The sequence below is a fragment of the Meriones unguiculatus genome, chromosome 12 (assembly GCF_030254825.1).
Source record: "Meriones unguiculatus strain TT.TT164.6M chromosome 12, Bangor_MerUng_6.1, whole genome shotgun sequence".
Lineage (NCBI taxonomy): Eukaryota > Metazoa > Chordata > Mammalia > Rodentia > Muridae > Meriones > Meriones unguiculatus.
The window spans coordinates 36,938,432-36,962,635 of record NC_083360.1 but is presented as its reverse complement, the minus strand read 5'-3'; the positions used below and the strand labels follow the sequence as shown (position 1 = coordinate 36,962,635).

The window sequence follows — 24,204 nt, the reverse complement described above, 5'->3', positions numbered from 1 at the left end:
TGTCAGTTTTATGATTCCCGAGGAAAGGAACTGCTGTCTGCTGGGCCTCCTGCCTGAGCCACCTGTAATGACTGGCACGTTGCCAGTTGGTGCCCACTGAGAGATGGCACAGCAAGTCCATCAGACATCTTACCATACATGTACTTGCATCCTGCGACTGTGTACTTTGTAGTCAGCAGGTGGATTCTCTACCTGTATAATCCCTGTCATTCCGTCCTCCTGTGTGCACAGGAATTCCCTGCCCAAGGGCGTGGCCTGAAAGGTAACTGCACTTGGGAAGAGAAGTTGCTGCATGGACACAAGCAGCCTTCTTGGCCATTTCGGGATATCTCAGTCATATCACTAAAGTGAACACTATTTATCACCTAGGACTTAACAATCTTACGATCACTTGGTCCATTCATTTGTGATGCGCTTCTCAATGGGGTTGAAACTCAATAATTATTAGTATAGAAACGGTCTTTTTTTTTTCTCTCTCTCAAGAGCAATGAGGCCACATGGAGTTGCATGTTGTGTTCACCTGTTAGGAGTCAAACATGTTCAGATTGTCTAACTGGTGATCTTTTCAGCCGTACGTTGCTTTGGATTTGTTGGATAGTTGTCATTCATTCATAAAGCATCTCATCATGTTAGTCCCACATTACCCTTGCTTATACACCTCTCACTTCTGGTTCCTCTCCTACTTCTACGTCATTCATTTCTGTGTATGAGGGCTTCTTTTTTTAATTAAAAATTCACACAATATATTCTGATTGGGATTTGTCCTTCCCATCTCTTCCCACAACTTCCCCCACCTCCCTACCCACCCAATTTCAGACCTTCTTTCTCGTTAGAAAACAAGCATGCAAGTAAAAAAAAAAAAAAAAAACAGAATAAAATAAACAGAAAAAAAAAGTATGCATGGACATACACAATTGAAAACCATATTATGTGCACAAAAGATCAGTGAGATTAAAAAATGACCAAACAAAGACAACAAAATATAACAAAAATACCATTGAGTTCATTTTGTTTGGGCCATCTATTGTGAGGAACAAGGCCTACCCCAAAGTGTGGTTTATATACCCAATGAAACTCCACTGAATAAAGCGGATTTTTTTTTCCTTTGCAAGAGGTTATCAGCTGTCTTGCTTAGGGATATCTCAGGACTGGAACCCTATCTGGCTTGAACTTGTGTAGATCTTGTGCATGTTGCCACAGTCTCTGTGAGTTTGTAAGTGTCTGGAAGACACTGTTTCCTTGAAGTTTTAGGCAAGTAGCCACAGCTGCTGTGTGTTCCTGATTGCATTGGCCATGTCATATGCAGAAGATGACATTTCAGAATGTTCCTAGGCATTGTCTGGCTCCTCTTTATCTTCACAATGTTTGGGGTTTTGTTTATTTGTTTGTTGGTTGGTTGGTTGGTTTTGTTTTTCTTTTGGTTCTTAAGGTCATATAAATGTGTTTACGGCTGAGCACCCAGCAGTCACTTTTGCTGCATTTTAATGTGTTCTGACCTTCTGCATTAACACACTCACTGTCTTAACTTACTGTAATCGCATGCTTCTCTGACCAAGCTTGAAAGCAACACTAATCTATGTCTATAAACATGCATATTTAGAAGGCAGTTTGACTACTCTATTTAGCAAATATCAGTAGTACACTCCTCTCTAGGGCCTATAATATCTCCAGACATACACTTTTTACTAGCTTTACAATACCAGGCATGTGTTACACACAATGTAGGAAGCCTAAAATCCAATCAGAAAGCTATTGGTTACTCCAAAGCAGTCCTGCCATTGTTGCATCAGCAGGTATGTATTACCTGGCAAGTCAGTAGTAAATGGTCAGCTCTTGAAAAAGCCATTACATACACCTGTATCTAGAGAGTATCAGAATACTCTCTAGCTTTTTTTCTATTGGTTTCAGAATCTCACTGTTACATTTAAATATTTAATACTCTAGGGCTGAGTTTCCATGGAGGGAGATATGTACCTAGTTCCATTTTTCTACCTGTAAGTGTTCAGTTTTCCCAGCACCATTTATTGATGGTGCTGTTTTTCCTTCAATGTGCACTCTTGGCATCTTTGTCACACATCAACTGGCTGGAGTTATGGACTTATATCTAGATTCTCTGTTTCAGCACATTGGTTTCCATGTCGTGTGTGTGTGTGTGTGTGTGTGTGTGTGTGTGTGTGTATGCATGTACCAACACCATGTTGTTTTTATTACTATGGCTTTATGCTAGCCCTTTGTAATAATGTGAAGCCATGGAAAGTTACTGGTAATATTTCAGTGTTCCAGTGTTATATGCTGTTAAATTATACATGAAAACAATCCTTTGTTCTCTCCTGCATAGTACTCCTTCCCCAAGAGCCAGGGGTAAAAAGGAAGAGCATGCAGAAACTATCTGCAGGACAATAAAGAAGAGGCAATTTTACATCTTACAATAATAGTAGTTACAGTAGCTGTCATGCAGGCTTAGCAGTGATGGGGTATCTATAAGGCCAGGCAGGACAGGTGCTTCAGCAAAGGTCGGTCCACAGGGAGTCTCTAACCTGAGTCTCCTGCAGGGTTGTGCTGTAGTGGGTCTGCCTATAGGTGGCAGTGTACCCTGATGCCTGATATTTCAGGACAGCCTCCTTGGAGAGCTGACTCCCAGAACCCAGGCTGGAGGCTCTGTCATACATCTGAGAGTCACACAGGAAGACATGCAGACTGGTCTAGGTCATAACATCGGAATGAGTGGCACTTCTTTTTTTCCAGCTTCTCACTGTCCCCTCACAGACACGGGTACCACCCCACTTTGTTACTCTGATCTGCTTTCCTGTTCTAGCTACCATCGCCTCGCGCCTTTCTCTGTCCTAAGAAGAAAACTGAATGCCACCTTTGAAGTGAGCAGCATTTCTGAGTTTCGGAGGTGAGTTCCATTCTCCAAAGCAGAACTTAATTTCATGTGTTCCAGTGAGTGCTTAAGAGATGCCCACGGGCCACTCAGTTCATACTTAAACACTTATGTAACGTGTTTGTTTTCTGGAGCACAGAGATTAGGAATGTTTGTCTTATGTGTTTTATTACTGTTTATACTTTACATCCATTGGCAGGAGCCTCATGAACAATCAGAAGCCAATGACTTTCTTACTTTTAAGTTCAGCTATATTTCAGGGTAGACTGAAGTATATTATTCATGAAAACAATCCTTTGTTCTCTACCATATAGTACTCCTTCCTCAAGAGCCAAGGGCACCAAGGAAGAACATGCAGAAACTCTCTGCAAGATGATAAAGAAGAGGCAACTTTGTGTCTTAAAAAATAGTATTTACTATAGCTGTCACAGCAGGCTTAGCAATGACAGGCTATCTGAAAGGTCAGGTGCCATTATTACTGATTAAATTACTATCTACAGCAATGAAAAAGATGACCCTCAGTTTGCTTGTCTTGTTTAAACAGACTATCTTAGTCTCATTTCCAATAACAACCTCTACCCTATTTCAAATGAGAAGTTTAAAAATTACCATGTATTCACAGCCACTGCTTCATAACAAACAACTAGATGTAGAGCTCGGGAAGTGAGTGCATTGAGAGTAAGCTGCTTTGAACATTCTTTGCCCTGATACTGGTAGAATATGAGACTCTGCTTCACTTCTGCATGGTGCTCAGAAGATTAGTTGGTGGGCCTGAACAGGAATATCTTAGGAGGGTTTTATTGCTGTAAAGTGACACCATGACCATGGCAACTCGTATAAAGGAAAACTTTTAGACAGGGCTGGCTTACGGTTGAGAGGTTTAGTCCATCATTGTTATGATGGGAAGCATGGCAGCACACAGGCACATAGGTGCTGGAGAGGCAGCTGAGAGTTCTATATCCAGATTTATAGGCAGCGGGAAGAGAGAGCAACACTGGGCCTGGCTTGAGCATTTGAAATCTCAAAGCCCAACCCCAGTAACCCATTTACTCCAACAATGCCACACTTACTCCAACAAGGCTACACCTCCTAAAAGTGCCACTCCTTATGAACCAATGGGAGCCATTTTCATTTCAACCATCATGGACGGCAAATAAATCATTAGTTACTAACAACCGATGCTACCCCAGGGAAGGTTTCCAGCCAACCAGTTCTCAGGGCTTGGAGTGCAGTAGTTCCAGTCCTGGTTTCTACGTTATTCTTTCTGGGTAAATAAGGAGGAATGGGCCGAAAGGGGCCTACTACAGACAGAAAATGGTGGCCAGAAGAACTGGTGACATCTGAGAGGATCCAGGAAGTAAAGGAGGAATATGGACGGTCTGGAACCGGGAGGCCGTGGGGTCATGGAGTGTGACTGAGAGCAAGTGTGATGGGGTTCTGGTTCTGGTTTGGAAGAAGGACACCGGGGAACAAGAGACTATCCCAGTCCCTAGATGGAGTCAGGATAACGAGGCAGGAATCTGGGAAGGTAGCATTCCCACACAGCATGAGCCTTCTGCAGTATTATCAAATACCCATAAAGCTCAAGCCCAGGTATGTTAAAGTCCCAGCTGGAAGGACTTGTGTGAGTCTCTGTGGGCCTGCCAAGAGGAGGGGGCTGGGCACTTGCTCTCCCAGGCAGAACTGGTGCATCAGTAGCGGGGACCAGGTAAGCTGCAGGTAGACAGCAAGAGGCCTCATTCGTGGGGACAGGGGTATGTAGAAGAGGCGCACTGCGACATCTCGAGCTCCTCCTGTCTTGCCCTGCTAGTAGGCGGCAGGAGAACTGAATGGCGCATCAGTATTATGAAGCATGACTGGAATTCTTCTTTCTTTGATTCTCCTCTTCCATTTTTGCTTTCATTCACATTAAGAATTAAACCCAGAGCTAGGCCAGTACTCTACCACTGAGCCATAACCTCGGCCCTGGCACTGGTTGTCAGTTTCCCAGTCTTGGGCCTGGCAGGGTGCAGCTTTCTGCCACTCCTAGCTGGATCATCACAGGCCCCCTGAGGCTTTGGTATAGGCTGTGAGGTACCTGGCATGGGCCACAGGCAGCTCTGCGCTTTCAACCAGTATGAGCTATTTGGAAAACCTGTCCATGAAGACCACTGAGAGCTGTGAAGAGCTAATACATCTTCCTGAGTGCCAGTTCCGGTGAGGAATTCCCTTAATTTCTCTTCCTTTGTTAACAGTCACCCTCGCAACTTGCTTCCTGGTATTTTCAGTGTGTTTTTCTTGGTCCTTTATGGATTTTTGGTGAGTAAAAGCAGATGTGTAGATTGTCATGAGAAAAAGAAACCTGCTTGTATTTTTCTGGAAGAAGATATCCAACCTGGCCACCAGCTGTATGCAGTCGTCATTGACACTGGCTTCCGGTCACCTGCCAAATTTACCTCAAAGGTAACATGAGCTCCTAGCAAGGCCTTTCATGAGGTCTAAGAGGTGGGTGGCCTGATAGGCACAAGAAGTGACAAGGAGATGGTCTGGCTGCCCTGTCAATCACCTGTGACCACTGTCCCGTTGTAATTTTGGGTGTGATGTTTATCTACCTTTCCCCTGTCCTCCTGCATATTTGTAAGGGCAAAGGGCAGGAGCCTCACCTCCTGGCCCCTGGACTCTCCTTCCCCCTTACTGCCTTCACAGTGGAAAACAGTTTCAGAGTTGGTTTTCTTCTGAATGGGTCTCCGAGATTTTGAGAACTGTGTTGTACTCCTCTGATTTAACATTATGTAACCCCAGCTGGCCTGAAATGTGCTATGTAGACCAGGCTGGCCTCGAACACAGAAATACACCTGCCCCTTCTTTCCACGGGTTGGTGTTGAAGGCATGCCACCATATCCAGCCACCACACTATCCAATTTACTACAGAAGAAAAAAGAAAGAAAGAAGCTAAGAGAGAACGAGATTAAAGCTAAGGAAATCAACTGTAATTTCAGAAAGTTGTCTTGTGGAACAGGAATGCTTGATTCTAAAGTTCATGTGGAAGGGAATACTAGCTCAGTGGAGGCTAAGGATAGCCCTAACAGTCTGAATGAGAACAGGGGTGACACTCCACCAGAAAACCAGGCAAGAGCCATCACAGGGCAGAGTCTTATGGGGTTGGTCAGTAGACTGACAGGACAGCTAGATACCTAGAAATGACCCAGGTGTGTGCCAAGGTCTTGTAGGCCAGAGAGGATATTCAGTCAAATGTCTCCAAGCAGCCACAACCTTGCAAAAGGAAGCAATATAAAACCTTTAATTGACATTAGATACACATACAAAAATAATAATTACAGAAGTCTAAAAGAAGAAAGATACTTTAAAAAAAAAAGTTCAGTAACTACCCAAAGAAAACAATTACTTTGGATGAGGACAGGATTTCAAAGACAAGAGATTAATATTTTTAAATGAAAGATTAAAATTAAACCACACCAAAGCTGAAGATTTCTGTGCGACAGATACCAGGAAGAATGACAAGCATAGACCAGTGTGCTTCCCCAGATTGCTCCCTGTGGACATGGGTATCCCATCCACCAGCCCTGGTGCAACACTCCTGTGTCCTGAGGCCTCCTCCAATGTCTGGCCACTATGCCCCAGGGTAGGAGATACTGCCCTCCATGGAGTTCTTCTGCCCCACTGAGGAAGACAAGTGCAGAGGAATCCCACAGGGAATCTCACTATTCCAGAAAAAGTCTGTGAAGAACTGGCTAGTCAAGGAGCCGAAGGATGTCAGCCCTGGTCTGTGAGGACTCTGCAAGCCATGCAGGCCCCCACAGCCCCTGGGCTCAGTGCTGGGACCTGCCAGTAGGGAGCTGGGATGAGGCAAGGAAACACCCCATACCCTCGGTGATGCATCCTCAGCTTTCGTGTCTTTGTCTGTTTTAAGGTTTTCATTGTTTTACATGGTAAAAATGGAGTCTCAGAAACCAAAGAACTCTGCTGTCCAGAGAAGCACTTATTTGGAAGGAATTCCAGGCACACCTTTATACTGAGGTAGTCCTGACTACTTTAAGCACATGCTTTGGGAAAAGGGGCTGGTCAGAATGGGGTATCGCAGAGTCACTATATAAAGAACATTGGCTTTCTGAACATCACGCCTAAGCTCAAGTTTGATGATGAAGCATAAAAAGAGTAATGATCACTGGTTCTCATACTTAAAATTTTAGGAAGGCTCTGGTTTTGCTTTTGCTTTTTCAAGGCAGGGTCTCACTATGTAGCCATAGCAGGTCTAAAATTCACCATGTAGACCAGGCTGGCCTTGGACTTGCAACTAACCTCCTGCCTCTGCTGTCTGGGGCTAGAACTGCAAGCATGCCTAACATGAAATATTTCCATTCCTTGGGATAGACTAACATAGATTGCTTACATGGTGGCAAGGGGATGAAGGCAGAAAAGAAATGGAGGCTTACTAAGCTTGTGTATTAGAATAAGAGTTTTGTTTTGTTTTTTCAATGTCACAGGGAAGAGAGATGATTTATCAGCGTAGAAGTTAAGTACCTGACATTCTTAGAAAACATGAAAGTGTTGGTCAGTTTTTCTAATAAAAATATTATAATTTATATATAATATTTATTGTCAATAATTTATTAAAATAGTTATTATTTTGGAGCATGTTTTTATGAAGACAGTAAAGATCAACTTGAGACTAACTCACATCAGACACATACAGATGGAAACCTAAGCCACTTGCTTTAAGGAAGTAATAGCCCTTCCCTTTTCAAGATGTATGTTCCAGGCTGCACAGTGGATCCCAGAATCAGCAGAGAGCACTGGACCCTGGACCCATTTGATTGTTCTTTGACATCCAAGCCAAAGATAAATCATGAGTTACTACTGAAGTGCAACACAAGATTATCTGCCAGTAATAATAAAGTGGAAAAAAATTGCTGTAACAACACAGTATGATGAAAGTTCAAAACTTAGGAATTACTTATTTCTAGGATTTTCCATTGGTGTTTTTTATTTGTGCTTGATAACGGAAATCACGATAAGTGCAGTGATAATAAAGGGGGCATTACAGTGGATCCTGAAGACCTGTGTGTCCCTACCAATCACAATGCCCATTGGAACCCACCATCCCTAAGGGCCATGTTAGAGTTGGTGAGGTTTTTACAGGCACAAAATACAAATCCCTGATAAGACATTTTTCTGTGTCATTAGCACTGCTAACCAACTGGGTCCGCTCCAGAAGATCCACCTCTGGCATGACAGCAGTGGGCCTTCCCCAAGCTGGTTCATCAGCCACGTGATGGTAAAGGAGCTACGCTCAGGACAAGCTTGGTTCTTCTCTGCTCAGTGCTGGCTGGCTCTGAGCATAGGTGACAGCAGTGTGCAGAGAGAGCTCTTCCGCCTGAGCCATGGTCTTGGTTTCTACAAGGTAGGCCCTATGCAGCGAACCTGTGACATACCAGAATCGCCGGTATTATTTGATGCCCATTTCTGTTTCTCTTTCTAAAGTCATGACTTGAACTTTTCCAAAGTTAAATTGTTAACTGTCAGGATACCCAGTTGAGTGACTTCTCTGGGAAAGAACGTGAACAAAAGTCTATTCACCCAGATAGGGACTGACAACAACACACCAAAGAAATGGCTCCATCCAAATCTGTTTTGGTCAGCCAGTTGCTTTATGGGTTACTTGCAAGGATGTGGGTGACTCCACAGAAGCCACAGCACCAAAAATTACACCCAGCTTGGGTGGTGACTCACTAAAGCGGCAATCCTGCAGCTCTTTGCAGCTTGCCGGCAGCCCCACCAGTAAATCCTCTCCCTAGCAAGCATTTGCTGTTTTTCTAACTTTGAGAGGACCTTTGTGATATCTCTTGTTTCCTGAGCTCCCTGTGTCTGAGCACCACCCTTCTCCTCCAGGAGGGGGCATTTCAGTTCAAAGGAGATTAACTGCAGAGCGCCATCCCCCAGAGATGCCTGAATCAGCAATGCAGCCAGCAAGCATTACCGCCTTTACCACTTAGCAGTCCTTACAGGGATGCAGTTCTTCTCTGATCTGCATCAATAATAAGCTTCAAGAGCTTCTGGCTGCTGGCGATCTGCAGTTTCCAAGAGGATCCACGTTAAAGATTTGTTGTTAACTCACGTGCCATAAACAATTCCATTGGCAGAGATTACAGACATGTCATGACTGCAGTGTCAGACGGTAGATAAGTGCGAATCGGTGACAAAACTGTCCATGATCTCAAGGAGCAAGTAGGAAGTTTTGTTCTCTGAATATTCACATTTCCTCCCTGCGGATGGGCATCGGCCCATTTGTAAACCTTCACGCTTTATATTCAGTGTTTTAGAATAAATCTCTTCCTGAACTTTGCTTAAATAACTTAAAGGCCATACAATGGCCCCGTGCACTGCTATTTGCTGAGGTAGCCTATTACACAGCCATCGTTTTCCTTCATTTATTTCCATGGAAGTGAATGTCCCAAGAAATACTTCTTCGAGACTTGTGTTTTCTGAAGAAAGACTTCCTTTTTGAATTTTCATAACTCTTTTATTTCTTTGCCTTGTACCCTTGTGTGCACACATGTCACAGTCCAGGTGTAGAGGAATTGGTTCTCTCTGTCCGCCGCGTGGCTTCTGGGGATTGGACTCAGATCATCAGGCTGGGCAGCAAGCAAGATACCCTCTGAGCTATCTTATTAACCTGGCATTTCCTGGGCACTGGGTCTTGTTCTTTCCATCGTTGCTGTAGTGAGGAGTACCTGGCACTGCCAATTTAGTACAAAACATAGCTGATATGGATTTGAAACAATAGTTTCCAAACAGCCATAGTACATAGAAAAATTTCAGGACTTTAAATGAATAGTCCTACTTAACTGCAGCATCCCTTGGGTAATAATCTCCATGGTTGCTTCTCCAGTTATTGTGCTTGAGAACCATAGGTGAGAAACCTAATTTTACTAATTTAGTCATCTATGAGCCCATATGGCTGGGTCCCCGGAATCAATGGTTGCCTGGGAATTTACATGTAAACAGTATATCATCAGTCTATTAAACCTGTTTGCTGCTGGTATTTGTTGATTATCATGATTATATTTATAATATCAATTCTGTTCATAAATAGTTCTTTTCTAGAATGCGTTAACACCAAAAATATTTAAGTTGCATGAAAATTTTAAAAGTCAGTGAAATTCCACTATTCACCTGCTGAGCAGTAGACTGTGTAAGGCTGCTGAGAAGAAAACAGCTCGGTCTCAGCTCTCAGTGCACCCCAGGCTGGTACCTGCTAAAATGTCACTGTGTTTCTGTGGAAAGTGCCGAGAAAAGGGATATTTAGAAAGCCTTTTGGGATCAGAAAGGAAAGACATGGTGGTAAGGCCAAGAGAGGAGGTCTATGTAAGCTAGCATGAAAGAAGCAGAAAACTAGAGTTGGTACAAAAACTGCAAAAGCATCAGCAGGAGGTTGGACTGGGTCAGAGTCTCAGTGATGAAAGTGTGATCCAGGGAGATGCTGCTGCAGAGGTGGTAGGGAGGGAAGGAAGGAGGCAGACCAAGTTACCATGAGAGGCATCCACCTGCACCAACCCAGTAGCCAGGAAATGCCCAGCTTTCAGCCAAGAGAAAAAGCCAAGAAACTTTGGAGTCTTATTCTTATTTTACTCTGCTCTCGTGTGTCTGTGTCTGAAAAAACAAACAAACAAACCAAAAAACTCGTCGTTTCTGTTTCAGCTTTTCTATTCAAAGTTCACAGAGTACCTGGAGGATTTCCACATCTGGTTCTCACTGTTCAGCCAACCTGCCTCCAGCAGCTACCTGCACACACAGCGGCTTGCTGTGTCCTTCTGCCTGCTGTGTGTCTACTCGTGCCTCACTGCCCTGGTCGCTGTGACAGGCCATGAACAGGTGGGAGGCAGCAATTTTCCCACAGTAGCTTACTTATTTTCGTCATGCAGATTATTCTTCTTTTAGCAAGCAAAACTCAGAGCTCCTGGAGAAGGGCTTAAGCTAGAGGGAGCACTCTAGCAGTGTGCCAAGTGGACCAGTAGGAATAGGGCTGGAATCACAGGCCGGGAGGGTCTACAAGTCCTCAACGGGCCTTTATGTGGCGGCAGATAGAATCACACTTAAAGATACACAGAATTTGTAAATATAAAAATATGTTGGTTGAACTTGTAAACAGCCGATGATGAAGAAATATCATCAAGTGATAAGGAGAGGAGCTGTGCTCTCTGGGGGGCTCGGCTTCCCTGGGAACCTCTAGTGGTCTGATCCAGGTTGTCATCGCCTCCTCTGCTGGGGGAATACTGAAGCTCTTGGCACCTTGAGTGGGAGGGACTGTAGGACTTAGACAGCTGAGCACAGGTCTTGTGGGTGCTCAGGGAGCATTTGGTCTGTTCACAAGGATGTGTCTAGGAGGAAAAGCACATTTTGTCTCGTTCAACCCCCATGGTGGAGGCAAGGCTTCTGGGATAAAGAGCTCTAACCAAACAGGATCCATACTCATAATGGATACACTTGGAATTCTGTGGGTTGGACTCATGGACCATAACTGCATGTAACTGAATTGTTGCAGCACCTCCTGAATGTGGGTCCTACTGATATCACTCCGGAATCCTTCAGTCTGGCTCTCCTGTGCACCCTCCTGGCCTGTCCAGTTGCACAGCTCCTGTCACTGCTCTTCAGGTTCAGCAAGGTACTTCAGCTGTGTGGCTCTGTGCTCCTGAGAAGAACCCCAATGTGGAGTGCCAGTGCCAACCAACCTCTTTACTTCACAGGAAGCCAGAGGGCATCTACGGGCTGTGCCACAATGGCCTCTCAGAGGAGTGAAGACAGAGGCATCTCAGGGTACGGTGAACTGAAAACAGAAGCTGTGCTGGTGCCTGGTCCTTAGAGGCCAGTCTCTGAAGTAGGCTGTATATGCCCTGCTTTCATATGAGGATGGAGACATCAAAAGTCCTCCTTTCAGCCCTGCCTCATCTCTCAGGCTCACTCTGGTGGAGACAACATCCCCAGTAGGCCCACAGCTGCCCCTAGTTCAGAGTCATACATTTGCCTTTTTTTCTCTTCCAATCAGCTCCTGATCCCAGTGAGAGACCAAATTCGAGGCAGCCCTCCCAGGTAAGTGACATGACAAGCAGATGCTAGTTCTACAGCATAAGGTTAAGGTTTCTTAGTTACGGTTTAATTGGGACTGGCTTACAGTTCAGAGGTTTAGTCCATTATTGCCATGGCAGGAAGCATGGGGTCATGCAGGCAGACATGGTGCTGGAGAGGTAGCTGAGAGTTTTACATCTGGATCTACAGACAGCAGGAAGAGAGTGAGACACACTAGGCCTGGCTTGAGCTTCCAAGACCTCAAAGCTCACCCCTATTGACACACTTCCTCCAAAAACCACACCTACTCCAAAAAGACCATACCTCCCAATAGTGTCACTCCCTGTGAGCCTATGGGGCCATGTTCATTCAAACTACCACAGATGCTAAAACTAGGTTTCTGTAGCATCTTCCTGTGGCTGTGGCCTGGCCATATTTGGATCTAGTGAATAGCTAAGGCTCATCCTCCAAAGAGCGTAGGCCATTTCACAGGTGAAAGGGAGGGGTCACAGCTAGATAGGGCTACAGAAGGGCACACAGCAGCATCTGGAAAGTCCTGTGGAAAGGCCCAGTGAGATTCTGGTGGGCCTTTTGGAAGATCAGGAGGAGAGGCTGTGGGGCTGCCTGGCTGCAGACAGGGCTTGGAGGGGCCAGGTCCCTATGGACCTAGAACTCTATGCAAGTAAGGGATAGTTTCTAATGTTATCATTGTGGTTGCACTGCACTGGGATTTTGCTTTTGGAATCTGTGTGCTGCTGCCCTTGGGTTACTGGGGACCTTAGGAGGTTGTTCTCTGTGGTGGTACATCAGTGTGGGCTTCCCTGATTCCCACACTTTCCAGGCAGTGGCTTAAGCTGCTCCACAGCTCAGAGCCCCTGTTCTAAGCAAGGTGCCCTCAGGCCCCATTTGCTCAGCATGCCCTATGAACTCACCCCTAAGCACTAGACCTCACCCTCCAACCTTTCTTCCTCTGGTGGGTTTTACAGTCTATCAACTTGACTGACTAGAGCTGCCAGGAGGCCACTAGCATTGGCCCTGTGGTATGAAGAGGGAATTGGAGGTTAGGTACAAAGGAACTGGCCCAGAAGCAGAAAATGACATTCTCGTAAAGCCACCTGAGGCCCATGCTTGACCAGGCCCCCATCTGACCATGCCTGTCCTCAGAGTTTGCTGCAATGGTCACTAGTGTTTCAGACACATCAGGAAAACAGGCATTGATTTGGCAATTTCAGCATCCTACGTCAGACATTCTCTCTGGGACTGACCAAGCATGGAGGATGACAGCCAGTAGGAGTGGTGTGGTCTGCTCACCCTTTCTGTCGGAGGCCTGCAGGCATAAAGAGCTGGCTTGGAGAGAGAAGAGCGGCCACTATCCTCCCAGTTCTCAAGGTAACATTACCCTACAGCTGTATTGTGTAACCCCTGCTCCTGCTAATAAAACAGTGGTCTGTGACTACCTAGAGAACCAGAGCAAGCAGAATGTACTTGGTCCAAATGACACTAAGCATTCTGGTCTCCTCTGAAATCCAAGCATGGGTACAACCACATCTATCTAAAACCATAACATCTGGCTTCAGTTCAATCCTAATGGATCTGGTTTAAAAGGTCAATCCAATCATTTTAAAAGTCAGTATGGTGACCCTACACTTTAAATGTGCCGAAAGCCAAAGCTCCACTTTTTTTTTCTATGCAAAATAGAGTAAATAGCTCCAGCTTCAAATTATGGCAAGTGCTCACCCAGCCAGAAGAAGAGAGGAGATAATAGGGAAGGCTGTGCCAGTGAAGTCAGGGTGACTCCCACTGGAACTTGGGTCCCAGGAACTGACGTCATCAGGTTTGATCACTGGGAATTGAAGGGCCTACAGAACCTGGCTTAGCAGGAATGGAGGACAGGAGCATCAATGTATAACTTCAGGGCTCTGAGGCCACAAGATGTGTGGTCAACAGTCTTTAGGCAGAAGATGGGCAGAGCTATGTAGACAATGGTCAGCAAAGTCTATGTGCTCAGCTGACCAAAGCTGTGCGTGCCCTACAGTACACATGAGGAGAGAAGGGAAAAGGTCATGTCTATGTGTAAATGTGTACTCCACTAGACAAGCTTATAGTGGCAGCACCAGTATTGGCAGGCTGTCTCAAGACTCCGGGCTAGATACGCTGGGTAGAAAGGTGGGCTGCAAAGCCAGAACTCAGAAGGGAGAAGTTCACTGCGGAGTATGCAGAGAAATTACAATTCAAGATGACCCAGCTCTATCAGCCAGCCCTACATTCCTCATTTCTCTCTGCTACCCCCACCCCCAACTCTTCAGGCAAAGAACAATATCCTAGTTCAAAGATGCTCAGCAAACAAGAGGAATTTCCTATTTGCCCATTTGTTTTATTCAGACTTTCAACTAACTGATTGAATGAGGCCCACCCACATGGGGTGGGCTAGATGCTTTACTTAACCCACTGATTCAAAGGTTATTGTCCTCTCTGGATGGTCCTTACAGCTAGAACTCAGATAATGTGTGACCATATGCCTGGTACTCTGTGACACAACCAAGGTCTGCTAACCTGATGGTCTCCATCTTGCTCTTCCTTAGCTCCCAGCAGTGGTTTTGAAGGAGTTGGGCCCCAGCAGTCAAGGGTCTTTCTGCTATGGCCAAGCTCTGTGGCCTGGACCATCTGTGGGTCTGCTTCCCTGGCCTGTGGTTTGGGGACAGGATTCCTAGGCTATAGGTGAGTAGTTGAGGTTTTTAGATATCCTCAGGTGCTGGATAGATGTCTAGGCTCTGTGAAGAGACGCGTGTGTTTCAGGGAACTCATGTGTAGTCACCAATGTCACTATTTTCTCCCTTATTTCATCCCGTCTGAAGGTGAATATAGTGATATGCAAACCCCAATGGGTCACTTGGCATTGCCAGGTCTTCAACAGAAGAGGCTCTATCTAGACAGAGTCCTGGGTACCAAACAAGAAGCTTGGGGGGAGGCACCAAAGATGGAGGCATTCTGGCACTAAGAGGAAAATCCCTGATGCTGGCCAAAGTCAACCATTTTTTGTCTGGTATTACTGAAAAAAAAAAAAAAAGTACTGTTGAGTTGGGCTATCATGCATACATCATAGATCCTAACCAGTCCTTCCTATGTGCCTCTCTTCATCTGATTCCTGTATGGGTTACCACCAGAGACTGGAAAGCCATCCCTTGTGGCTCTGGAGAAGCCCACACCATGTTCCTAACCCATAAGGAGGGTAGCCACCCAAGGCCCTTTCTTTCTGAAATTGTCTCTTTTCTCAACTACAATCCTGACCATTGTGTGAGAACAGGACAGGTACTAGAAGTTTCTACATACCTCAGTTTGCTTATTTGTAAAAGAGGGACACTGGGAGTGCTTAATCCAGAGGCCTGGGGGTGAAACACAGAGTCTGCACAGCACCACCACCGACATTTCCTGGCTCCTGTGCTCTGACCTGTCTTCAGTTCAGGCTCTCTTACTCTTAGAGCTGGGAAGTTTCAGGGAGGTTGGTGTTCCCTCATAAGGGAAGGACTCTGCTTGGATGTGTCAACAGACCTGGCACCCATCCCACAGTCCCTCCTCAAGCACACCACCTGTCTCCCAGCAGGAAAGGCTTCATTGTCCTCTGACTGTAGCTCTGTCTTCATGGGTAGCTTCATGGGTCACTCCCAGGAAGGTGGTGACAGACCCCTCTTCTGGGCAGGTTTGTACCAGCGCAGTGTATGTGGTGGCTGCACCTGCTGTCTCTCTCTCTGGTCTGCTGTGCATTCATCACCCAGCCACTCATGGTAAGACGCTCCCCTGGGGTGGAGGTGCCTTCGTCAACAAGGGACAAGGGAGGAGCAGGACCAGTGGCTACTGCAGTTTTTTGGTAGGGCGAGCCTTCTCTTTATACTTTGATTTAGATGTGATAAGAAAATCTGGGAGTCGAGCCCTGGGGTAAGCTGGCACTCAGAATTCTTATCTTTAAAATTCCCAAAAGAGATGAACCACTTTGCCTCTATTTTCAGTTTATGAATCTGTTTCCTAGAGGCCCCAAGTAAATCTCTTGGTGAAGGCCACCCCTGGTGGCTAGGTGCTGGGGATCTTGGGGTAATGGCTTATGGTATCTATTTTGAGGTGAGATGCAGTCAACTGGCAGTGCATAACCAGCCAGGTGGCTCTGTGTGGCAGGGACACAAACAGACACCTGTGCTGTTGGCACCTCTCTTCCAGATCTGTTTGGCAGCACTGGCCTTTGCGTGGAGAAGGAAACATGACAGCCAGTTTTTTAAGGAGGCTTTACGAGATGCAATGAAGGATCTGGACTTGGAACTGGAAGAGCGTTCCAGAACCCACATTCCTCTTTCTCTAAGCTCCTATAGTCCTGACAGTACTGAGGAGGCTGAAAGGGTGAGCAGGAAGCAGGGTGTGGGGAGAAGGGGCCCAGAATTGCTCTGTTCTCTCCATGAAGAATTGCTTATGCTTCTTTCCTTACCTTTACCCCAAACCCAGTGAAATCAGAGCCACAAGGAAATGAGTGCATCTGAAAAAGTAGAGGCTAACGAAAAATATAATTTCTGGCCACAGTTTCAGAGAACTTCTAAATATTTGCTCTTCAATGCATGCACCGAAAACGTATAGCTTCCCTCTCTCCTTCCCTTCCACACAGACATTAGCCGTCTCTGCATCCCAAGTGTAGGCCTGTTTCATGCCTTCTTTGACTCCTTCAACACCATAGCTTCTGAGAAACTGCACTGCTCTACTCTCCACACACCTGCAGGCTCCCAGCTTCCCTCCCTTCCTCCAGGGTGCCCGTCCTCTGTCGGCACCAGCAGCTGGATCCAGCCCTGGGGCAATCAGCGAGCTTCCTTGCCAGCCTGTCTGATCTCAGTACTGAGAGGCTTTTGAGCAACTGAGTGCCATTCAGCCTTGACTCTCCCAACCTGTGCCTGCTGTTGCTGTGAAGGTGTGATGCTGCACCTGCTGAGTCCCCCAGGCACCCGGCCACAGAGCACAGTCCTCAGGACACAAGGCATATCTGAACCACAACCCAACCTCCAGGGTTTACTTTACAGACCTTGCTCTGTATTTCTCAGAAGCCCAGAAGCTCTGGGAGGAAGGACTGAGGGCCCAAGGGTTTCTCCCTGAATGTGCCTAGAATGGGTAAGCAGAAGAGTGAGAAACGAATGGGGGACCATTTCCCATGAGTTTGCTCTTAACTACCCTGCAAATAAACACATGTAGCTACAACATGGAAGTGATGATGCTTTTATTACACAAGGCAAACAAAGGTCGTTTCATGCTAAAACAAACTGCTTAAAATCAGTCTTTGAAGGTCTCTAGCAGGAACTGCTATGCAAATACTGAAGGAGTTGCCCCTGTGATTGGACCGCAGCGAACACGCCTCTCATGTGAAGGGATGCTTTCTAACAGCCCAGATGCAATCCTTGCCAAAGGAGCTGGCCTGGGACATGAGCAGAGTTTTCAAGCGTGTCTGCTCCATCTCCCCTTGCCTCCCCAACAACACAGTGTGTGTTAACTGCACAAAGTCCCTCTTTGTCCCCTGAATGCAATACAGAGAGCAGTGATGACAGCTCTCGGGTCGGCAAGGACACGAAAAGGCCCCCTCTCTCCAGTGCTGACCCCAGTATCATGGTGCTCTCTCTCTCTCTCCCTCTCACAGGTCTTAGCTGCCCGAAAACGAGAACGCCACCTGCGCTGGGCTCAGCCACCATCTAGGGCCAAGTTTAGAGTGACCAGGGAGAGACTGAGGAGAGAGAGGTGTCTGCAGGCAGCCCTGAGGTGGGTGCAGGCTGGAATACAATAGGCTTTCTCTTTTTATTATTTTTAAAATAATTTTTATTTATTACAATTTATTCACTTTGTATCCCAGCTGTAGCCCCCACCCTTTGCCCCTCCCAATCTTACCCTCTCTTTCTCCCTCATCTCCTCCCTTGCCCCTGCCACAGTCCACTGATAGGGGAGGTCCTCCTCCCCTTCCATCTGACCCTAGCCTATCAGGTCTCATCAGGACTGTTTTTCACAGTCTTCCTCTGTGGCCTGGTAAGGCTGATACCCCCCCACAACCCCAAACACACACACACACACACACACACACACACACACACACACACACGCTCAGAGGGAGGTGATCAAAGAGCCAACCACTGAGTTCAGAGACAGCCTCTATTCCCCTTAGTAGGAAGCCCATTTGGAGACTGAGCTGCCACGGGCTACATCTGTGCAGGGGTTCTAGCTTATCTCCATGAATGTTCCTTGGTTGGAGTATCAGTCTCAGAAAAGAACACTGGGCACAGATTTTTTGGTTCTGTTGCTCTCCTTGTGGAGTTTCAGACTTTTCCAGGTCTTTCTACACTGCCCCCCCCCCGCGCTTTTTTTTTATAAGATTCCCTGCACTCTGACAATGGGCTTTCTTTGGCCCTGTTCTCTTTAGAGGGAACAACAGGGATCACAAGCTGCACTTGAGAAAAGCCTTTCCCGTGTCTCAGCTGTGCCAGAGCACACAGGACACAGACACTGAACGGGACAAAGGAATTGTTTTGCCACCTGCTGCAATCAGTGGCCCAGAGCTCTGCACCTCAGCTTCCCCAGCCGTGCAGACTCAAATGCATCACATTGAATCCCCTTACACCATACTGCTCAGTTCTAGATGTGGTATTCTGCTCATCCACTTGGATGCACAGGACTATGAAAACCCAAGAAGCAAATGTTGCACGTCTTCGTAGACGCTGACTGAGCCCAGGGACCGGTATTTAAAAGAACTCAACATTACAGTTTACACAGATCAACACAAACTCCATTTCAAAATGTTAGATAGAACATGCAATTTAGTAGCTGTGATACTGAGACAAAGCTCTCCAAATTGGACTTCAGCCATGGTTCTTTCTATCAGCAGTACCCATTCCCTGAGGGCATTAATGGCAGTTCCTGGGAGGAACCTTCCAGTCAGTGCTTGTCTCCCAGTTCTGAATTCTATATTCCAGACTTCTTGAGTCTCTCAAGAATGTAGAAGGTCCAAATATTTTTCCTACAATGATGTTGAAGTGTGTAATATCACCTCTAGTTAGTCATCTTTCTTAAAAATCCTTCTTCATCACCCACACATGGCTAGCTCCCTTAATAAAGAGCACGTCTTGAAACAGATCTTTTCCAAAGCAGAGGGCCATGACATTATTACGATGCCACATTCAAAGTGAGTGGAAAAAAAAAATTCTAGGAAGCCAAGGCTCTGACAAAAACTTTTAAACTTGTTCAGTCTCCTCATAAAACCAGAGTAGTTAAATTACCCACATCAAACCCACCAAAACATGTATTACAGGCCTAAATAAAACACACACATACACACACACACACACACACACACACACACATACACACGCTTATACCTCGAAATCACACAGGAACAGTAAGCACTGTAGACCCAGTACCCTGAGCACTGCACTCTGGACAGTGTAGGACATGCAGGCGTCTGAACATCTGAGAACAGGGGCATCAGGAGCTCCTGTGGAGTCAGTTACCAGGGACTGGGCACCCCCAATTCACAGGTGCATGTAATGCCTGGAACACTGGGTAGCTGATGCCCACAGAGCTTGGTGAGCTGAGCAGAGCAAAGCTGAGAAAACCATCCCCTTCCCTCAGGACAAAACCTTAAGAGAGCTTCAGGCAGAGTCCACACCAAGGTAGATACCCGAGAACACAGCCAGACACAGCAGGTTCAGAAGGGGACAAGGCTAACTCTCTTTGAAGCTGTCATTGATGAAATCCTTGGAAAATCTCACAAAAATAAAATAAAATAAATCACTGGCAGTAAGGGAATTGAGTAAAGTAGCCAATAATAAAATTAAGCATCAAGAGTTGTTGTCCTGACTTACAAAGGCCAGGTAAGGTGTAACACCAGACTGTTCAGCACAGCAAAAGACAAGATGCTGTGGTGTAATCTTCATGAGAAATGCATAGAACAGTCGGGAAAGTTAAGAGACAATCCTGAAAGATTCAAATGTAGATTGAAACCAGTAGGGACACAGCAGTGCCTCCTGGCATCATCCGTGGAACACTGGGGTCACCCTTCAGATTAATGGCTCGCTGTGGGATAGGGCAGACAAGCAATCACATGGTTTTCTAATTTTGTCATTGCTGCTGTCCTTGAAAAGAACTGTTTAGAGTGTGAGAGAAAGGAAATGTGGATTCTAGCTCAAAAATACCAAAATCCTATAGTCTTCAACATGAATTAAAAGGCATAAGGATGAAATAACAGAGTTGGGGGTTTTGTTGTGTTTTGTTTTTTAAGAAAAAATGCTATTTTTCTAGGTGTGTCCATTCACAAAACAACCAGAAACAACCTGGCTCTTGGTTTGAGGTCTGTGACAGAAAATGTTCATGTGAGCTCAGATCACATCCTAACCAGGAAAGCAATAAGAATAAGCAGCCATCGCCAAGGACTAAGCAGCCATTGGAAGAAGCCCATGTCCTCTTCCAAAGATGGGGCAGCTTGGCATTAAATCAAAGGCAGCACCTGTATGAACTGAAGCTCCTGAAAATAGTTAATGCTGCCATTTTAGAGTGTCACCAAACCGTGAAATAATCATAAAGCAGCTTTCTTAAACATTAGGAAAAGAAATTACCCATCCCACCTCCCCTAATTAACTCTAAGAAGCAAATAGCAGAAGGGAGCTCCCTTTGGAGCGATGTTTCAGCCAGGGCTCATGAAAGCAAATGGCAGACTGAGAATGTGAACTGTCAACCTTAAATAGATGGATGAATGTAGGCATTGCACTTGAACAGCATTCAACACCAAAAGAGATAAGAATCTTTCTATTTTTTTTTTCTCTTAAAGTAACCTGTAGTCTATACTCACAATAATGACAAGGGAAGACAAACCTACAAGTCTGCAGCACAGAGAACCAGTTTATTCAGTAAGTGCATTGCAAAGTAATTATAAAGAAATGGAGCCATAGATTAACAGAGACCTAGGCAGAAAAATGGCCAGTGAATCTACCACAGTAACAGACTAAGCAAGGAAAACCATGGAAGGGCTCCATCTGTAAAGAGCTCTCTGTGCAAACATGAAGTCCAAAGTTTCATCTCCATCACCCATGTAAAATCCAGGCATTCACTTGACATCACAGCACTGCACAAGTGGAGACAGGAGGATCCCTGTCTAGCTGGCCTAGCAGAATCAGTGAGCCAAAGACTCTAGTGAGAAGCCCTACCTGAAAAATAAGGTGGGCAGCTCATGAGAAACAACACTCAAAGTTGACCCCTGGCTTACACACACACACACACACAATATGTGCACCTACTCGTGTGAAAGCATGCACACATACACTCACACAGCATAAAGCAGTTATACGCCTACATTCCTGAAGTGAAGAATATTTGAACTTGAAAGTACAGTGTTGTTTATTCTAGCACAGAAGAAATCCCAGTATTCAAATAAAAATGGAAGCAAGCAATAAAAGTTTATGCCCAAACCCATAAACTCTGATAAAAAAAAGAACTGAAGATTATACCATATGTATCAACTAGAGAGAACAGTCCATCAATGTGTTCCAATTTGACCTGCAGACTTAGTACACTCACAACCCAAATCCCATAGGCTACACAAAACTGATACCAACAATCTCTTCCAAAGTGAATATGGGAAACAAAGAAACTAGAATAATGAAAGCAACCCTGCAAAAGAACAAAGTTAGAGGGCTGACACCGTGCAATTCTAATACATACTGTGGAGCTTCAGAAATCACTATGGGTTTTTGGGTGAAACAGTAGGTCACAGACCAATGATGTACACACTTGGATCAATGGAACAGAAAAGAGAGCCCAGAAACAGCCAATGACTAGGCCTAAGCAGTTTTATTGACAAAAAAACATTAAGACAATTCAATGGACAAATGAATTGCCTTTTCAAAGTGGGGCTGGGAACGCTGATGTTGATAACATAAAAGAACAAAATCAATACAGAGGTGTTGAAATCCCATTTCTAGCTAAGGAGCTATTAGCAATTGAGAGCTGGTGGGAGAAGGAGAGACAGTTTTCCTTAAGGGAAACTAAGTAGGCCTACTAAGCTCCAGTGGAAGGCCATATATTACAGAGTATAATGGCAGCACAAATTGTACTTGGATGAGTTGAAAGAAAAACAAAGACACAAAACTGAGTAGGGAAAGTGGGTGGATCTAGAAGGAGTTGGGCTAAGAGATGAATATGATCAATGTACTTTGTGTGAAGGTTGCAAAGAACTAGTAAAAATGAGGAAGGGGTCTTTCAAAAAAACAAAGAATAAACAAGTTTAATCTATCGCATGCCTTATACAAGTACATCCCAGCATGGACATAGATGTCCTGCTCCCTAAAATACTTCCCGAATAGTAAAGTAAAAATAGGTATGTGGGCATACAAGATATCCAAGGATGGTAACTCTCCAATCTCTCTTCCCAGAGATATTACCATACACAGTATCATGCTACTGCTGCTTTTGTTTATAGCATATGGGAGGTTATGCCCAGGTGAATATTCTCTCAATCAAGCCATCAGGAAGGAGTTTACAAGGTAGGAGGTTTGGGGGAGCTCTTGCAGATCTGGGGGTGTTGCACTAGTTCATGGTCATTGCACTCATACCCAAAGAAAAGGTCAAGCTCTGGGTTTAAGAAACAGTTTCCTTCCCTTTGTTCCAGAAAGAGGAGCCCTAGAGATGCTCTGCCTACTCCTTCAGTCCATCTTCCTGTACAAGGCTCATCTTAGGGAAAGCTCTTCATCACAACCTGTGTACGAAGTCAAGAAAATACTGCCTAATTGCCCATGTTAATGGAGGGCTCCATTTGCTGCCTTTAGGCAGGCACTTGGCATCTCATCTATAGGGTCAATAGCAAAAGAAGTTCTCAGACCAAGAAGGTCACACCATCTACTTTGCAGAAAAACATCAGTGTTCTTCAACCAAAGGCTATAGTCACCATTCATGATTTGTGACACCCAATTTTCAAGCACACTTCTCTGCCAAGCTCTCTGCCACATCTCAAGTGTTCATTTGGTTTTTTTCCTATTTTTAGCTGGAACAGACTCCCATCATAAGTAAGCACTGACCATGCGAACAGTCCAGGACAGAGGTACTATCCCATGGTATCTGACATGTGGGTATCCTTTTGGAGTCTTGATACTCCTGAGATGAGGATGCCCAAGGAGATGAGTAAATACACTTGGTAGAGCATTCTTTTGTCAGTGAAAGTTACCAACCCAGCAGTTTCTTCAAGGCGCTTTGACTCTGGCGATATGAATTATTTGCCTGCTTTCTTAGTGACAGGAAGTATAACAACTCCCCAAGTTCCAGGCTTTCCTTTCTCTTCTGTAGAGACTATTTTAATACCCATTTCTGTGGCATTTTTATGACTATGTTGCCTTTGATTCTCATTCAGTTTTATGTAAATATATTTATTACATGTTTGATAGGAGAGGATGGCAGCAAAATCGATTTCGTCTTTTTTATTTAAGGACATATTTTTAGATTCTGTAAGACAGAGGAACACTGACACCCTGCTAGATGGTGATTCACCTTCAGTGAATGGTCATTCCCTTTAGTCTTACAATTATATTGCTCTTTAATAAGGTACTGCATGGAAGTCCCAGTAGTGGGACTTGCCATGGCTCAATAACCCCACCTCTTACTGATGTGCCTCTAACTAAGGGAGCAACGTGGTATTTCATGTGCCCCATTTTGCAAAGCCACCATTACCTTATACTTTGACAATTTAGTTCTTCCTTCTGAACAGGTGCCTAGATTATGCCAGGAGAGGGCACTGTGAGCAAAACAAAGAGCCTGTGTGTGGCATATTTTGTAGGCATGGAAATCAAAACACACACACACAAAAAAACACCCTGATTCGGTTAGTTTATTTTTATCTCACATTTCATGAATTCCTTTTTATTTGACATTTCTCATATGCCTCTTGACTGTGAAATATTCCAGCTGAGATAATAGGTGTAAAATTACTAGGTGCTCCTGGGCCTGATACACTCAGGTAAACCTCTCAAATGTTGACCCAGGTGGGCATGGATACCTTATGTTTCCCATAAGGAAGAGATACCTCATTGCCTCCTGCAGCTCTGGTCACAAGGCAGGGCTGTACTTACATATCATGGTTCAAAATGGAATGTTTAAAGTGGACCCTCTGTGCCTCACCCATCCCCCCCCCCAGTACCTAATCCTAAAAATCAACAAGTCCTGAGGGACTTCGTTTTGGAGCATTCCAGAGGGAGGGGGCAAGCTGAGGA

The 24,204-nt window shown here is 45.2% G+C and overlaps 1 protein-coding gene across 1 annotated transcript in view; it reads left to right on the top strand.

Moving 5' to 3' along the window:
• The window catches only part of Pkd1l1 (polycystin 1 like 1, transient receptor potential channel interacting), a 123,756-nt gene that overhangs the window by 59,510 nt on the left and 40,042 nt on the right, over positions 1 to 24,204 (top strand). The window contains exons 27-40 of the mRNA XM_060365206.1: positions 2,816 to 2,899; positions 5,119 to 5,326; positions 6,795 to 6,901; positions 8,069 to 8,285; positions 10,583 to 10,756; positions 11,427 to 11,546; positions 11,629 to 11,698; positions 11,928 to 11,971; positions 13,180 to 13,336; positions 14,530 to 14,665; positions 15,645 to 15,729; positions 16,157 to 16,333; positions 17,607 to 17,725; positions 22,378 to 22,488. Of these exons, the coding sequence (XP_060221189.1) occupies positions 2,816 to 2,899; positions 5,119 to 5,326; positions 6,795 to 6,901; positions 8,069 to 8,285; positions 10,583 to 10,756; positions 11,427 to 11,546; positions 11,629 to 11,698; positions 11,928 to 11,971; positions 13,180 to 13,336; positions 14,530 to 14,665; positions 15,645 to 15,729; positions 16,157 to 16,333; positions 17,607 to 17,725; positions 22,378 to 22,488 (1,809 nt within the window). The remainder of the gene's footprint in view (positions 1 to 2,815; positions 2,900 to 5,118; positions 5,327 to 6,794; positions 6,902 to 8,068; positions 8,286 to 10,582; positions 10,757 to 11,426; positions 11,547 to 11,628; positions 11,699 to 11,927; positions 11,972 to 13,179; positions 13,337 to 14,529; positions 14,666 to 15,644; positions 15,730 to 16,156; positions 16,334 to 17,606; positions 17,726 to 22,377; positions 22,489 to 24,204) is intronic.